This window comes from Ixodes scapularis, unplaced genomic scaffold (genome assembly GCF_016920785.2).
Source record: "Ixodes scapularis isolate PalLabHiFi unplaced genomic scaffold, ASM1692078v2 PGA_scaffold4__175_contigs__length_147842914, whole genome shotgun sequence".
In the NCBI taxonomy this organism is placed as follows: domain Eukaryota; kingdom Metazoa; phylum Arthropoda; class Arachnida; order Ixodida; family Ixodidae; genus Ixodes; species Ixodes scapularis.
This window is the reverse complement of record NW_024609879.1, coordinates 92,876,218-92,893,396: the sequence shown is the minus strand read 5'-3', so window position 1 is coordinate 92,893,396 and position 17,179 is coordinate 92,876,218. Positions and strand designations below refer to the sequence as shown.

The 17,179-nt window shown below is 46.1% G+C and overlaps 1 protein-coding gene and 1 pseudogene across 2 annotated transcripts in view; both read left to right on the top strand.

The window, feature by feature from the left end:
- Window positions 1–8,578, top strand: part of LOC8038428 — a 41,895-nt gene extending 33,317 nt beyond the window's left edge. For both annotated transcript variants that reach the window (XM_040498507.2, XM_040498506.2), the window contains exons 9-10: window positions 4,759–5,498; window positions 8,321–8,578. In XM_040498507.2, the coding sequence (XP_040354441.1) occupies window positions 4,759–5,210 (452 nt within the window). In that variant the 3' untranslated portion in view covers window positions 5,211–5,498; window positions 8,321–8,578. The remainder of the gene's footprint in view (window positions 1–4,758; window positions 5,499–8,320) is intronic.
- A 3,039-nt stretch (window positions 8,579–11,617) lies between these two features.
- LOC120850199 lies at window positions 11,618–13,758 on the top strand (annotated as a pseudogene).
- Window positions 13,759–17,179: the final 3,421 nt, after the last annotated feature.

Sequence of the window (17,179 nt, the reverse complement as noted above, 5' to 3'; positions counted from 1 at the left end):
GACCCCGACTCTGCGCTGCCACTCTGCATGCGCTGGTTCGCAGATGTATTAAAGGCCCTGCGTCTGATGATCTTTGAAGTGCTCGTGGAACAGGGTTGTTTTACATAAATGTATAGCTTCTTCGTGAATTAATTATATAGTTTATACACGTATGCTAGCATATTTCTTAGAAGATGCACAACTACTGGAAATTAGTTCGTAAGGTAGCAGCAAAAACGGCTGAATTGCCCCCAGTTGCCTGTATGATATATATTGAGCTGCCCAAAATATGCACAGCAATAGTGCCGCAATTCCGAATGTTTATACTTTTTCCTGACATTCTTTATTCCAGCCTTGGGTATTCGGAAAATACACCGTTTAGTCTGAATTGTCATTTCCAATTAAAAGAGACACTGCTGCAGGTCCCCAAAAGCTTCCTCAGCCTCCACACTCCCTACAGCTGGACTCTCTGACAACAGAGGAAAACAGGAGTAATAGAAAGCATTCGAACGTCTGTCCAGTGGTAGATGCAGCACTAGTAGCAGAAAATGTGGAACCTGTGAAGGGCGACAGTCTGCGTGAAAAAAGCTTCCGATATTTTAGCTTCAGGACAATTAGATTTAAGTAAAATCTCAATTTTAGGGCTTATGGGACTAATAACGAGCTAGACACCTTCGCTTACGTTTGTTATATATTACTTGAGGGTTGATATAAACAAGTCTACAGATACCATACGTGTAGTCCATTGAAATACTATCGGAATCAAGCAAAGGTCAAATGCGAGCAATGTATACAATAAATGTTCCTTTTTTTTTTTTCTTACTTTGCCCCTGCACTTGGGCTGTCTTATGATTCTCTCCCCATGGCCCAGACTGTATTTAGCATGTTGCTCGAGCAGCATGCAGCTTTTCTGCTTCGGCGATCTTGTTTAAAAACAGAGATACAAGAAAATATAGTATACATAACCTACCAATTCATTCAGACCATGAGCAGCATTTATTGTGCGAGATGTAAATCTATAGTCATCCTGCAATTGTGGCCATATTTCTTTATTTTCATATACCAGCTGTGATTCATGCGTTGCCTGCCCTGTCAACCACTCTTAAAATGTTGGTTGAAGTTTCGCCTGTAGCTACAGGCCATACCTCAATAGCGTCGTCACAGCCTCCACAGGGCGAGCGGGGCGAGTCGGGGAAAAATTCTCTCCTCGCCGTGACGTCACCCCGGTTCGCCGTAAGGGGGCGCCACACAAACTTCTCGGGGCTAATAACCGGTATTTCCCTTCGCGCGCCTGCATTTTAAGCAATATGTAATTACATGGAGTTCTATGGGAGGCGAACTGGTGGTTTAAAAAAACCGCGTTATACCCGGTCCTGCACTATAAGCGGTTATGTTGTAAGTGGTCTATACTGTAGTCTATTCCGAATATAATGAAAAATGGGTTTTAAAGTGTGTAAATGCAGAAAAAAATCTCGCATCACATTTGTGCAAATGCGGTATAATCTGAAACATTTTGATGTGAATAAATTAATTCTGAATACTAAATTGAGTAATTTATGCAAAGATGTGAAGTCTAGGAAAAAAATATGTAACAACATGTTGTAAACAAACCGGTGCCAGCACGCTCTTTCCCTACGGCAGGGGTTCTCAAACTTTTTGGTTTCACTGAACCCCAGGAAGCCTCAAAAACTGCCGCGGAACTCTCCCCCCCCCCCCCCCCCCCCCCCTCCATATTTGCCGACCGAGAAGCAACAGATGTGCAATTGTAAGCAATTTTGCTTGTGTTGCCTCCTTGGCTCCCATATATTCCCACCATATCAATCGCGATGTCAGTACAAAGTGAGATGAAGGCGCTTTGCATGGCCGTGCCGCGCAGCCTGCGGCAGGGGGGGGGGTTGCAGTTTGGGTGTTCGCGGAACCCATGAGACCAGCTCGTGAAACCCCTGTGTTTCCCGGAACCCAGTTTGAGATCCCCTGCCCTACGGAAAAAAATATGCCACTGCATTGTATGGTTATGGTGCTTTGCAGTCTGATATTATGCTTGTTTCTTTTTTCTTTGCGAAGCAAAGGTAGGGCTAAACTTTTCAAGGATCTCTAAATGCTGAAAATTCATTTTATAAGCAAACAAAGAAAAATGCATGAAACTGTACGAGTTCATTCTAGATGCTACCCATTTGGTTTATTCTAAATATACCACAAAATCTAGCACAAACGTCCTCACCCGAAGGATGGCTCGACACCCCTCTTTTGTTTGGATACCTGTTTCGGCAGACGGCGATATCGCGGCCGACCAGGTAAAAAAAGATGGTTCACGAGCCTTTGACTGTTTTGAAAGGATTCCGCTTGTCAAAACTATAGTCAGTGACAGGTCAAGAGATTGGTGGCAGGTGCCCCTCAAAGGGATTCATATTACTCCGCCAACCAATCGCTTCCACTCCTTTTTGCGGCGTCACTAGCGTCGGATCCTTACAGACTTCTTTTGGTACAGCAGCACGTGCTGCTGGCAACAAACAGGTGCTGCAAACGTCAATTTTTTGCTTCAATTTTAAACATTTTTACCTACCCCGGTTAGCCTTAGTTGTGCCTGATTCACTTCGGTACGTGCTTAGCTTTATTTTTTGTACAATGTTTTGAAAATCCAGCTATCGTGTCGCCATCCAAGCGTCAAACATGCGCACTTGCTCTGGCAATTGAGCTTAGATGCCATCGAGGCCGTTCGCCTAACGGCTTCCGCTTCCCTTTGTTCGAAAGCTAACTTTCATTAGCTCTCGCCTTAAGTTGCGTCACGAAATCACGGCAGTGTCTGCTTTTCTTTGCGGTGGTTTCCATGGGGAGATTCGAACACGCCGTGATCGCGACAGGCCGCACGAGACACGTCTGAGCTCGATGTGGTCAATTTTCTCCACTTGACTTTGTCTACGAGTTCATAACCAAAGGCTACCTCGTAATACGACTTCTTCAAGGCGGTAGTTATACGTGCATGAAATGCGGCACACTTGATGGGTCTCGTCTCTTTCAGTCCCATTGTAAACGTCCCACCACATGGAAAGGCGTACCTTCGTGTCAGTTACGGTGCCCTGCACATGTCGACCGGCATGTCTTTACCGCCCACGCATCTAAAGCAGTCCCGAAGCGGCAGTAAATGACGTCGCAAGAGCCGGTCTGTTGGTGCCGCATGTCGCAATCCTAGTCGTCGGTCGCGCGAGTTCCGGCAACAAGCACGAGCGAATGTGAGCGTTGACGTTGTCACGGCGTCCCAACTCCCGGCCGCCGACGATTCCGCGGACCACTGAGCTGCAGATCGACCTGCGGCAGGACTGGCGTCTGCTACGTAAACGACCGTTGTCGCGCAACTGCCAGTATCGGGGCGGGCAACAGCACGAACACTTGTACCATGTCGTAGGGCAGAAATCAAAGCGCCACTTTCGAGAATCCAGTAGACGCACCGGTCAGGAGCTCGTTGCAGACGCTGTACCTACGTCTTGTCAAAGTAGAAAAATCTTCCGAACCTTTTTTTTGTTTCGTGGGGAGTGGTGCGGGCGCCTTTGCTGCTATGCAACGAGGTCATCCCGCTCGACCAGCGGCGAGCTTGGCTTCCTCTACTCCTGTTTGAAGGTGGCTTCCTCGCGTAATCTCTATGAATCGTTATAAAATGTCAATTACATCTGCGCATTCGATAGCCTCAAGTAAAACTGTCACATATCGTAAATATTAACAGCAAGAGAAAACACTTACCCATATTTTTCGCCATCCCGTGTTTGAGCGCCAGACTTTTTGTTCTCTTCGACTATTCGTATATCTTTTTACTAGATGGTGCTGTAGCTTAGATCTTCAAGACTTGCCAGGCTGCTACAGTCGAACCCGGATATATTGAATTCAAAGGAGATTGTAAAATAGTTTTACAATCTCCTTTGAATTCCGGATTCTGGCCGGGACCTTCACACACCATAAGCAAAAAAAAAAAAAAAAAAAAAAAAAAACGAAAAGCGAGGCGCATAAAAAAATCTCTTCATCCATAGAAAAAGTTAAGCAAGAAACAAAAAAGAAAGCTCACTAAATTTAAGCAGCAAAAATGAAAGGCAAAAATACAAAAACAGGCAAAGCAATAATGCCAAAAGAAAAAAGTAAACCAAGATACTAAGGCGTTCAAAGTGTGATTCCACAACCGTTGTAGTCAACACACTTGACGTGCCGAAGCCTTTTTTTTTTTGCTTATTATTTTATTTTGGGGCTAGGGAGTCGCACAGCATCAGCAGTGTTTAGGGAAAAGGTGCAGGTCATCGTTCCTACAGAGAGCACTCCCTGCTCTCCCTACGCACATGCACGCGCCCTTCCACCTGCTTTTGCCATCCTCCACCTTTTTTGTTACGCTTCATTGTGTCTCTTTTTCCACAACTGCTCTTTCTCTGGGTATCTTCCCGCATCTATGCTGGCTTGGCAGTCCGCCAGCCACGAGCCGCAAGCAATGTGCGCGCCACCGAGGCAATCGGGTCGCGGGGAAAGCAACGGGCGGCTGGGCTTCATTTGCTATATTGAATATCCTTGCCATAAGTGTTGGATACAAAAAGACAACGCTCTTATACTATTGCATGTGATTTTCAAGGGGTGTTTGGACTGTTTGATATAAACAATAACTCGAAATACCCGAATGGGATATAACCAGGCTCGACTCCGAGTATTCAAAAGATACTTGATAAAACTGAAACTATTAAATAAAAAAAATTATGTGGTTTGTTGCCTCAAGGCAACACTTGTCAACAAAGGGTTAATGATCTGCAGGACCCCGTCGTGCACGCCGGGTGAGGGGAAGCTACACGATCCTGAAGAAGGTGAACGTCGTGGAGTGGCACCGCCAAAACGGAAACAATGTGAGCAAGACTGCACGCCAGTTCGACATCGACAGGAAACGCATAAGGGACTGGAACGCAAACTACCAGTCGCTCCTGCAGCAGTGCCAAGGAGAGAACAGGGTTAAAAGGTCGATGGGCAAGGGACGCCCCGTGTTCAGTAAAGAGATAGACAATGCGTTGGTGAGCTTCCTGGAGGATGAGAGATTGGCGGGGAGACCCGTCAGCAACCGCCTGCTTCAAGCTCATGCGCGACAGCTGGCGGCAAAGATGGGTCTAGGAGGCTTTCAAGCATCGCACCAGTACCTGACTCGTTGGAAGAGGCGCTTCAACGTGTCGTTGCGGGCGAGGACAAACGAGAACCGGAAGCGGCCCACCAACTGACACCGAAGCGACTGCGACGTTCAGTGAGGCCGTCGGTGCTCTTCGCTCGGAAAATGTTCATCTACATTACAGCGTGGAATGCGTGGACCCAATCGTGGTGTGCGTAGATCGTCCAGCCGCAACATTGGATGATGCTGCCTGAGAGTCCAGCGTTCAGGTTGTCGACGTTGGCTGTGCTCTGCGACGAGTGACGATGGCTCTGTTGCAACGGAAGCAGCGATTTCATCATCTGCAAAGGTCCGGTAAAACGGATTCACCCGAGAGTGCTGTTTGCACTAAGGATTTCAGGTATGTTGGACTTGGCATTTAATGTGAACACAAACATGAGCTAGTAGTAGGTGGGAATAGATAGATGCATAGATATTAAACACTGCACTGCCACATATTGAAAAAAGAAAGGTTTATTGTATTGCCCCTAATTGCCATAGACACACTCTACTCGGTTATGTATCACGGCATTTCCAACAGGAGGCACAGCCGTGCACTTACTACAGTAACCCCTCATTATGACGAAATTGCTTTTTTCGAATTCTCGCATTTATCGAAGTTCAACGCGTGGTTCCGACCAAAATGCACACATTTTTAACCGGATTATTGGAAATGTATTGGTGATAGACCACGCTGAGTACAGAAACCACAATGCCGAAAGTATGCAAGCCTACACGGAATCGCATGGAGACCCTTGCATTCCCTCCCCCTTGTCCACTGAGAAAAATAGCAAACAAGAAAACGGAGTAAATGGGTGACGGAGGGCAGAGTGCCAATGCCGATGCGCCTACGCAGGGACACGGGCAGGGAGCGACGCTGCCTGACTCTTGTCGTAATCTGGTCAAGGGAGCAATGGAGCCTGGACATACGACGGAGGAGGTCATTCCTTTGAATGATCTCCTCCGTTGTATGAGGGATTGGGAGTGTTCACCGAAAGTTGCTTAGATACCTGAGGTTGAGAAAAGTGGCTGGCCCAAGTCGGAAATTGCCAAAGAATTCTACATTCCGGCAATGACTGTTCGACACTGTCCACCATTTTGCAGATCAAGCAGGGCATATTGGATGGGTTCGAAAAGTTCCTTGTGCAAGAGAGAGCGTGCTCGCGACCCGAAGACAAAAGATCGCCAGGTGTTTTGCACACGTCGGATTTTTTCTCGCGAGCATGCTTGCCGAGCCGGTGCACGATTCCCAAAGTTAAAACGATCTTTGCAGGAGTGTGTGCAAACATGTTGGCAAAGTCACTAAAAATAACTTTGATTCGTTCACGCTTGTCGATGCGGACGTTTTTGTTGTTGCTTCTGCCACGGGTGCTGCAATCTTAGATATTGCGTGCGGCCAGGGTAAACACCAAGCGACGTCGGAGAGGCACGTAGGGAAATGCTGACGACTGCGGAGACGGGGAACGTCTTACGGCTGGTTGGAAACAAAGTGGAGTGCAGTGGCGGTGTCAGTGTTCCTGCGATGGCTAGAGCACTTTGAGAACTGGTGCTTGGATCAAAGTATCGGCAAACTCCACTTAATTACACTTTTACTCGTTAAACCTGCCGTGAGATGTTCATAAACATGGTTTGTTTGATTGAATATACGGTTAGTGTTGTGCAGTGTTCCCGTCCACCTTCAAGACTGCTGGCGCTGTTTTTTTTTGTTTTTTTTGGCTTTATCACTTTTATGGAGTTACCACTTACAGTCGAACCTGGAAATATCAAATTCAAAGGGGATTGCAAAATAGTTCGATATATCGATAATTTTATGTACAAAAATATGTTAACTTATGCTCCAGTTGAAATTTCCGCACGTCTCTGCTAGTACCGAAGGCGCGACACACGGGACCTTACTCAATAGATACTAAGAGCCGCTAAATACAGTAGAGCTTAGTTGGTGGAGATCACAAACACCGCCGCAGCGAAAGCAAGCAGCAAAATAGGAACCTCACTAAATTCAGGCAGCAAAAAAAAAGAGAGGAAAAAAAAATGGATAAAGCGATAAGGCGAAAGGAAAAGGTAAACAAAGATAAGGCATTCATAGTGCAATTGCTCAACCGTTGTTGACACACTCGACATGACAAAGACTTCTTTTTCTCGATTATTTTATTTTGAAACTAAAAAGACGCGCAGCGATAGCAGTGTTTGGGGATAGAGCGCACATTACCGTTCCAACTGTGGGCACCACCTGCCCTCTCTACGCGCGCGCGTGCCCTTCCCCTTGCTTTTGCCATCCTCCATCTTCCTCACCTAGTCGCTTCAAAACGCCCTTTCGCAAAGGCACGTTTGGGCATCAGGCGCGAGAGGTTACGATAATTGTCTACTTTCAAATTTGGCAGGAGACTGGCCGCGTCGTATTGCAAATGTGTTGTAAACAAGATAAGCGTTCGGGCCACTACGATTCACTGATACGCGGCGATCACATTGAACGCCGAGGAGCTGGTGGAAAGGACTGCACCTCGAGCCTTGGTATAGCCAAACAATACAAAGAAACATCAACGGCCGGGTCATCGGGCACCTTGCAACGTGTACTTACATCTCAAAACTATGCCAAACAGGTGGAAAGTGGACACAGACGTCAGCGGCCAGCCTATGTACTGATATCCCCTGTGACTAAATTTCAGAACGTGAAAGGGTACTTTTTAAAACTGTAGCAGACGATACCGTTGATACACCTGTAGCAGACAAAATACTCGGCGAGCGCAGGTGGCACAAACGACCATCGGAGCAGCGGAGTGATGCAAAAATGCAAGCGAGATCGCGTGACTAATTGCCAACGTGTGATTAACTCGGGCCACGCGCAACTTTGGCTGCTTTCGGACGGAAGCTGAAACGGAGTATAGATGTCCATCAATTGGTTCTCGAGGACAGATAGCTATTGAAGTATTCCACCTGACAAAAAAACATTTCGGTGGAAGTCTAGTATAAGCAGCCACGAAAGGTTTCACCATTGCGAAGAGCCATACAAGGGTAGAACTTGTGATTAGATATTCATGCAAGGACGACACCTACTAAATGCTCGCCAGGTTACTTACCAAATGCGGTTCAAATGCCTTGTCTGCCCAGAAGCATTCTGTATCAGATGTCGTTTGAGGGTTCATGAAGTGATCCATAGTAATCGAAAGAACCAGCACCCGACAGCTCGCCAGGCAATACAGTCTGAAGAGATGCTTCTCCAACAGCCCTCCTACCCAGAAGCTTCTTGGTGAGAGTCTTGTGTGCTCGGCAAAGCATTCAGAGTAATAAGGGTCCCCATGTACGTAAACACTGTGCATTACTTTCATTCCTCTCTCTGGTATGTAGTGTTTGTTTCTGAGTTTTCGCAATCAACAGTTCATAAAGCTGCTAACTTTGTTGCAACAGCAGGAGAGAATTGGATCTTGGGGTTGAATCGCTGGAATGTCATTTGTTTAAAAAATAAACCAGTGAAACTTGCAAGATTTCTTTTGTTCGCAGTGACTGCGTAGCACCTTCCCGTATCTCTGAAAAACCCATTTCTGTTTTATTTACTAATATAAGAAGCCTCATGCGCAAGCGCGATGAATTACAAAGTTTTATTGATTCCACCAGTGCTGATATGATTGTTATCACGAAAACATGGCCACATGATTCTATTGATGACAGAGAGCTTTTTGACTGCGTTCCATCTTTTAACATTTATCGTTGCAATAGGATTGGTCGGCGCGGAGGAGGCGTTTTGATAGGAATCAGAAAGACCATCACATCTGCTTTAGTTAACATAGCCACTAACCTCGAATTGCTTTTTATATGTATAAATACCAAAGAGTCGCGCCATCTTGTCGGAGTGTGCTACCGCTTGCCGAATTGCGATGCCTCTTTTGTTGATGCACTGAATGATGCGCTTGCCGGGCTCTTTGCCAGTTATCCCAATGCATCCATCACACTTTTCGGTGACTTTAATTTTCCTACCATTGACTGGACTAATCCTCCTCTGCTACAAAGATCAGAACTGGGACGGTTTTTTGAGTTGTGCCTTGAATTTAATCTTACCCAACTCATTAAAAGTCCTACCAGAATTACCACAGATTGTAGCGCTATTTTAGACCTTCTTTTGACTACCCTCCCCGAGGTGTTTTCAGATATATCATGCCTCGATGGCCTAAGCGACCATAAGCTTTTTCACCTTCATGCCATGTTCCCAGTGCCTACTAATGTCACTTCACAAAAATTTATCAGAAATTACGCAAAGGGTAACTATGATGCAATTAATGCTAATCTGACAGTGTTCGCTCAAGATTTTCTTTTTGATTTTTCTTCTCGTACTGTGGAACACGACTGGCTACCGTTTAAAAATACAATGCTTGACCTAGTTGAAAAATTTGTTCCCGTCATCAGTATAAAAACTAATCATTCTGCGCCCTGGTTTAACCGGGACCTGAAGCTAATACTAAATAAAAAAAAGCGTCGCTTCAGGAAAGCCAAGCGAAGCCGCTCCGATTCTGACTGGGCGAGTTATAAGGAGTACCATCGTTTGTACAAGGGGAAGAGTCGGAAAGCCCGTAGAAAATATTTTACTCAAGATTTGCCGTCACTTCTCTTGAATAACCCAAGAAAATTTTGGGAGGTGGTTAATCCAAAAGCTAATGCCGCACTTCACTTAACTGATAACGGAAACATTGTATCTGAGGAAGGGTGTGCTTCGCTGTTGAATATGACTTTTGGTGCCGTGTTTACTCAGGAACCACTGGGGGCAATCCCTTCCTTTCCTTCGTATTTAAGCAATAACATGCCTAACGTAAACATTACACCAGACGGTGTTCTTAACCTTATTAACAGCTCTAAACTTTCTACATCCGCTGGTGAAGACGGCATTAGCTCGAAATTACTGAAGTGTACTAGGGACATTAGCTGTGTCTTACTATCCGAAATATTTTCCCAGTCATTGCTAGAGGCTGCCCAATGATTGGAAAATCGGGCGGGTCGTTCCTGTCTTCAAAGATGGTGATAAATTATCTGCTAATGACTACGGGCCAATATCTATAACCAGTGTTTCATGTAAATTACTTGAACATGTAATCTATACTAACCTCGTTACTTTTCTTTAGAACAATCATTTCTTTTCACCTCATGAACATGGTGTTAGAAAAGGACTGTCTTGTGAGACACAGCTAGCTGGTTTCTTACATCATATTCACACTAATTTGGACAGCAATGAGGTTACTGATGCTATTTTTCTCGACTTTTCTAAGGCATTTGATCGCGTTCCTCATCAGCGTTTGCTCTCAAAATTATCTGCACTAAATATTGACCCGCATGTATTCAAATGGATTAAAGACTTTTTATATAACAGGACCCAGTACACTATCGCTAACAACCGTCATTCTGACCCTGTTCCCATCACCTCCGGTATCCCTCAGGGTAGTGTGCTGGGCCCGCTTCTTTTTTTCTATCTGTATTAACGATTTGCCTAACTCCTTGACCTTACAAATTCGTCTTTTTCTTAGAGCGCAGCTCTTAGGCGCCCGTTTCCGGCTTGAGCGCCGTCGCCGTAACCGTGAGGTCACGTGACCCCAGTGACAACGCATGACCTCCGTGAGGTCACATGACCTCACGGTTACTCCGACGCCGGCGACGCTTGGATGGAGGAGTAGCAGGCAGGGTGAGGAGGTGAGGTGGGAGGAGGGGTATACGCTCCCCTCCCTTCCCTCCTCCTCCTCAAGAGCTCCGCTCTAATTCGGTGTTACAGAAAATTGTAAGCAACATTCTTTTTTTTAAGATTGTTTAGCGGTTAAAGGGGTCATGAAACGCTTATCCAACTTTTTCCTGTTTAGCTTTCCTCCTCAACTCATAAATCGCGCATTCCACCAAACAGTTAAAGAAGACGAAAAGGGGGAATCCCCTCTTGCTCGCACTCTCGTTTGCGTAATCCGGACACATCCATTCTCCCCCTAGAAGATTAGCCCGTCGCTCAAAATTCAGACAAAAGTTGCTTTACCCACCCCGTTCATTCCGAAGCTGACAGTGCTGTTGAAGCCACGTGCTCGTTGGGCCAGCCACACTTGCCACGAGAGCGTGGCAAATGTGGCTGCAGAAAATGAAGTCAGGTGATGAAAGGGAGGCGGTTGATTGGTCCGGCAAGCGCGTAGCTTCCACCACAATGTCAGCTTAGGGGTGAAGGGAATAAGCGAGGTCCGGTTGCGTCTGACGTCAGTTTGGACCCGATGACACGCTTTTGGGACCGCGGATGTATCACAGTGAAAAGGCAGACAGGTTGCGAAGGGGAGGAGGTACGAAATAGTCCGTTCTGTTTTCAAATTTTCGCACTGAAAGTCAGGCTTTTGACTTTCTACCTTTTATTTTTTGGTCCACTGAACGATGTGCTATTAGTAAAATCCCAATCTAAAATGATTTATGCCAACCCAAAAATCGTTTCATGGGCCCTTTAAGGATCGATTGACCTCCACATTTTGTGCCATTGTAGCCTTTGAGGAGCTACTGCTTTAATAAATAACTCAGCATTCCCAAACTTTTTTTTCTTTCTTGCGAGCAGTGCCACTCGAGAGCAAATGGTGGGACAATCAGAACCACGTCAATGTCAAAGACGGCAACATGGCAGCACTCCAAGCATCGGCCACAGCAAAGAGACGTGCACCAGTGTCGCTTCCGCCCTTATGCCAGTCGTCGTGTACAGCATTTCATCGCCCACGAAAGAACGCACACGTGAAAGAGGCCATTCAACTGTTGTGTCTCCCGGAGAGCGTTTTCCCAGGATGCCACCTTGCAGGTTCACATGAGGACTCACACGGGCGAATAGCCGTTTCGGTGCAACGTCTGTCACAAGGTATTTGCACAAAGTTCTCACTTGCTGTCTCACAGGAGGGCTCATACGGGTGAAAGACCATACAAGTGCAGCACGTGTGGGAGGCATTTGCACGTACTTCCAGCCTGTTGGATCATGACAGCATGCACAAACGTAAGAGGCCGTACAAGTGTGTGGTTTGTGAAAAGACATTTGCGAGGAAGTGCCATCTGAACGAACATCACAAGGGTGGGTGAAGGATTTGTGTTCCGTGATACCTGTGGATAATTTATTTTGTTTTAAAGACTTGCCTAATGTTTTATTGCATTTCCAATACTTGTTTACCTAAGAAATGTGAAGTGGGAAAGCAAATCTACTGTGTTGAGTATCATCACTTGTGTACATACCAGCTCTTGCAATTGCCTCTCCATGTATTACTGCAGTGCCTTGCTCTGTCATTATTGTTTATTGGCCAGGACCCTACATGGCGTAGCGGCTTGTGAATCTTTTTTTGATTGCAGATATGTCAGCCTCCCTGGCAAGTTTATTTTAGCTCTTCGTAATTGGTGATGGAAGCAGCATTTGACATTTTGTAGCAGGTTCTGTAGCAGGAAAAATATTGGTTTGGAGCAGATGCCAACATCTGTTAGTATATCACTTTAAAAATGAAAAAGTGATTGCATAGCTAAACAAATTCATCATTGATAATGATAGAAGGTTCCTTTGTTATACTGGAGTGCATTATTTCTTACCTTTTGTAATAAGAATGGATAGGATGCAGAAAGAACACAGCCTTTTTTATTTTTTGAAATAAGTCTCTGGTGAGAATAGGTTTAATTTACAATGGTGTTTTATGAAGATTCGTCACAGCTGTAGTAATGGGGCGTCGTCAAGAAGCTCCTTTTGCTGTTTTAGCCGTTTGTGTGTAAAATCTGAACCCCAAACTAGAATTTACAACAATACCACAGCCCAAACAATGTGCAACCAAAGCCAACTGCCTGTACCGATAACAACTTCTGGTTAGACTGAGTTTTGTGCATGTCTCAATAAGTAAAAAATGGGCAACATGTCAAAAGGTGACGTACCACAGATGGACATTTCTTTCTAGACCACATGACTGCAGAAAAAAATTTGCCGCTTCTCTTCGTCTTCTTGCAAAAGTCACGTGGTCCTACCCGACAGCCCATTGGAACCTGTTCATACAGGCAATTGAGAGGATGGCACCAATGGTCTCATGCTGTGCTTCATGTCTCGCTTCAAACGTGTTGTGAACAGACACGCCGCAATATGACGGGAGCTTATTGCGGCGAAGGTACCGTGTAACTAGGGCCTCTTGTGCACGTCAAAAAATCCGCGGTCTTTTCCTTCTGCATTGCAGATGTATTCATTAGTTGGAATGCAAACTTCCAAAATTTAATTCTTTGTTGTTTCTGGGTTCCCTGGCCAGTGTATATTGCTCAACGCTGATGTAAACTGCCTTTTCACAAATGTTCGTCAGCGACTATGGCGGACCTGCAGAACAGAGATAAAAGACAGAGCGAACTACGGCGTATACCGAACTTCGTGCAGACATTGCCCTTTCGAGGCACACAAACAACGACCCAAACCAGTAGCAATTCTCGGCCCTTGCCGTGGCAGACAGTAGTGGCCGCACATTCTCAAAACACAAAAATGGAAGTGGGGCCTGTCTTCTGCCATCCAGAAGTTCGCAGATTGCCGCGGCCCTCGCAGCCAGAGCCCTTGCTTTCGGGACCTAGAAGCGTCTCGTCCAAATCTGTCTACAGAGATGACAAGGGCGTAAATTAGGAACACCGCTGCCGCCATGAAATAAGAGGTGCACCTAAACGTCTGTCCAAGCGGGACACCTCAAAACTTGTAAAGCCACATAACTTCGCCACATGGTGTGCGCCGGTTCGCTGCGTCCACTTTCATCAGAATTCTTTTTGTCAGGAAAGAAAGCTTCCCTCTGTTTCTACCCTTGACGGAGGAGGCCCAGAGCGATGTCGTCACGTGGGTCCGTACTGTCGCTCACACGCGTTTTTCTCTACCATTAAGGCCTCCAAGGCTGCTCAAGTCGGGAAGGACACGACGGCGCGGAGGCAAAGCCTCTTTGCACGAGATGCATACCACAGAGTTACCTCTTCGACCCTCCTCCCGTGGCAACTGTGGCCGCGGCAGAACAGATAGAGGCACACTATTGGTAGGCAACCTGCGACGCTGAGTCTGACTTGCACCAACGTCACAGAAATGTGGAGGGGGAGAGGGAGAAAGCTGTGACGTTCACGTGGTTGATGTCCAAGCGGAAGGCGGACGGCCAGACTTTAAATTTACTTTATGTGCCGGCGAAATGTCGCTTCTTGCGTTTTAAGTGTCCCGTTTGGACAGCCTTTACGAGTGCAAGAAAGTCAAAAAGGTTGTGCGTCAATTTCGGGTGCAAGAACCATATAAACGCTCTTGTAATATTAACTGGAAATAAGAAACATACAAACATTCCGCTGGTCAAATTAAAGGGAAGTCTCAAAGTTCACCAATTTTTTCTTAAAAAAGGAGTACATTATGAGTATGCATTTACTGGCCACTTTAACGAAAACCGAGGTACTAGTCAAGTTTATCAGTTAGCCAGACTAAACAATCGTACCACATTCACAATAAAACAGGTGGCAACCATGGGGCCAATGACTGATTCCCTTGTCGTGTCCCAAAAAGCCCAAAAAGCCAAACAAGCGTGCAGTCCAAAAAATCTCAAAAGCTTGTCCCTGCACACTGGCTCACTTCACCCAAACATGACGGTGAAGCAGTGGCGTAGCTAGGCCATCCGCCATATGTCTTTTGTAGAGCCCCCCCCCCCCCCCCCCCCCCCCCCCCGATACCGCTCTTTGCAGTGCAAGCAAAATGACTTGTGACGATCGTCTGCCGCACTAAGACGTAGTTGAAAAGAAAAAAAAAAAAAAAAGGAAGAGGAGAAAAAGGTTGTGGACTTGCATTTTTTTTTTTTCGCTCCCAAAAGTATGAACACGCGAGTGCGAAAGGAGTCGGAAAGATCTCGACAAGTATCAAGTATGTTCAAGAAAGCACTTCCTCTCAGGTAAGTGTTGGCACAGTTTGCTTTTGCCCGACATACCGTATCAGCGGGCAAGGCCTACTGCAATGTGAGCTTCCTACTGTGTGAGCGGCGTCGAATCGGCATTGAAAAAAAGCTCCATTTACGAGCGCATGGTTCTCCACCTCGCAGCGATCCTAAAGCTTTTCGTCGCTGTAAGCCCACAGCAAGGAAAAACGGTGATGGTTGCTTCGAGGCGGAGAAACTTTGCTGCCGTTAGCTGGCAGTCAACGCCGATTGGCTGAAGATTTGGCCTAGCCTGCAGGGGCAGCGTGTTAAATAAAATAATGTTGAAAAAAAGAGAATGGCGATATAGTGAGGTGCCGTACAAGGTGGCGACGTCCCAGAACACAGAACCAACGGTCGGTGGCCAATGTGACATCTTGCCGGGTGTGCTTATGCTGAGCTATCCAGACCTGCTTGGAACGGGGCTCACACTAGGTCTGCACGGACCGGTATTTAGGAGCCCGGCCAGTCCTCTCTTGGACCTGAGCCTGCTTGCTGTCCAGTATCCATTTCAGACAGCTGGCACGGCGCGACGCTCATTAGCATGGGCCCGCTGAGGCCTGCTCTATTTTTTCTAGTGTAGACCCCTTCAAAAAGTATGCCCTCTTATGGTCGACCTAAAAATACTGCAAAGTGGCATGTACAAAACGCAGCAACAAGCTGGCAAGTCTGTAACTAAAAAAAAAATGCTCGCTTCCAAGAGACTATAGTCTATACCAGGGGTAGCCAGGCTGACCCAGCCTAAGAGCGGCAAACAAAACCACGAAACTTCCAAGAGCCGCGGAAAAGGGGGGGGGGCAAACTTTTGTTCATAGCAATAAACGAAACTCTAACTACTTTCAGTATATCCAAGTCAAAAGCAGTCCAACTGTGCGTAAGGTATCAGTAGCACAAAACTACCAGACCGCAACCTGTTTTTCTATCTAAAACGCGTTCCATTTCTCTTTTTGGGGAAGTGCTCGTGTGACTGGGAGGGGGGAGGTTGGAGGCGGGTGCCGCGAGCTGCACTTTAACACGCAAAGAGCCGCAGCCTGGCCACCCCTGGTCTATACAATAGACCAGGGGCACTCAAATGGGGGCCCGCAAAGGCAATCTAGGGTTCCGCGAAGCTCTGCCTCGTCGGTCAAGCCCGGCAATAAAAAGTCTTGTATCCGATTGAGAAGAAACATTCCAATTTTCGGGCGAGCTTTCTCATGTGTATGTCAATGAGAGAAGTCTACTTTATCCCAGCCCTTAGCTATATCTAAAGTTCCGCGTTTTCGGTTTTTATTTTTTCGAAATTCGGCGTGCATTTTTCGGTGTTTATTTTAAAATTTAATTTTCGTTTTTTTTTTTTTTTCGGTGTATATTTATTCCTAAAAAGTTTACAGTTTTTTTTCGGTGAATATGAAAGAAACACAATCGGACACCGGATCAGATGATCCTTGTAGCTGTGATATTTGCGACCGCTCAAAAAATAATGACGGATATACATGCGTCGTCTTCGCTACAAGTTCCGTCAGGAATTCGCGGGCAAAATCTTTAGCGCCCTTCTTTTTCCTTCCCATTCTGACGACGTGACCGTCTGAGGCCATGACCGTACAATGACCAGTGGAATGGCAAAAAAAACAAAGACATTGTATTTTTGTTTTTAACCACAGGGAAGTTTAAGAGAGTGTGTTAAGAAAGGTATTAACGACTTTCCTCGATGACCTCTGAAGTGCATGAAGCTAAAAACCTTATACTAGTTCACATCCAAACCTTTCCTTTTAGGACCGGGAATTTGATACACTAAGCCTGATAACAGAAAGGACACAGACGTCCCGCGAAGGCCAATCCAAGACCTCTTTTGTTGCATGTTGAACCTTGGAAGAGGGCAATTACGAAGGCGTCGCACAATGTCAAACCTTACAAAGCCCTCCCCCTCTCCCCCACCATACTTTTCGCACTTTAAAGGAAAAACGCCGAACCTACAAACGGACCTTTTTCGGTTAAAACCGAATTTCCAAAAATGGATTCAACATACTTTTATCGGTCTAAACCGAAAACTTTGAACCCTAGTTATATCCACTTATTAAACCATTATCATAATTAACCTATACCTTTCCGTTCCCCTCACCACAAATGAGGTTCTCCATCATCTCCGCCGATCCAT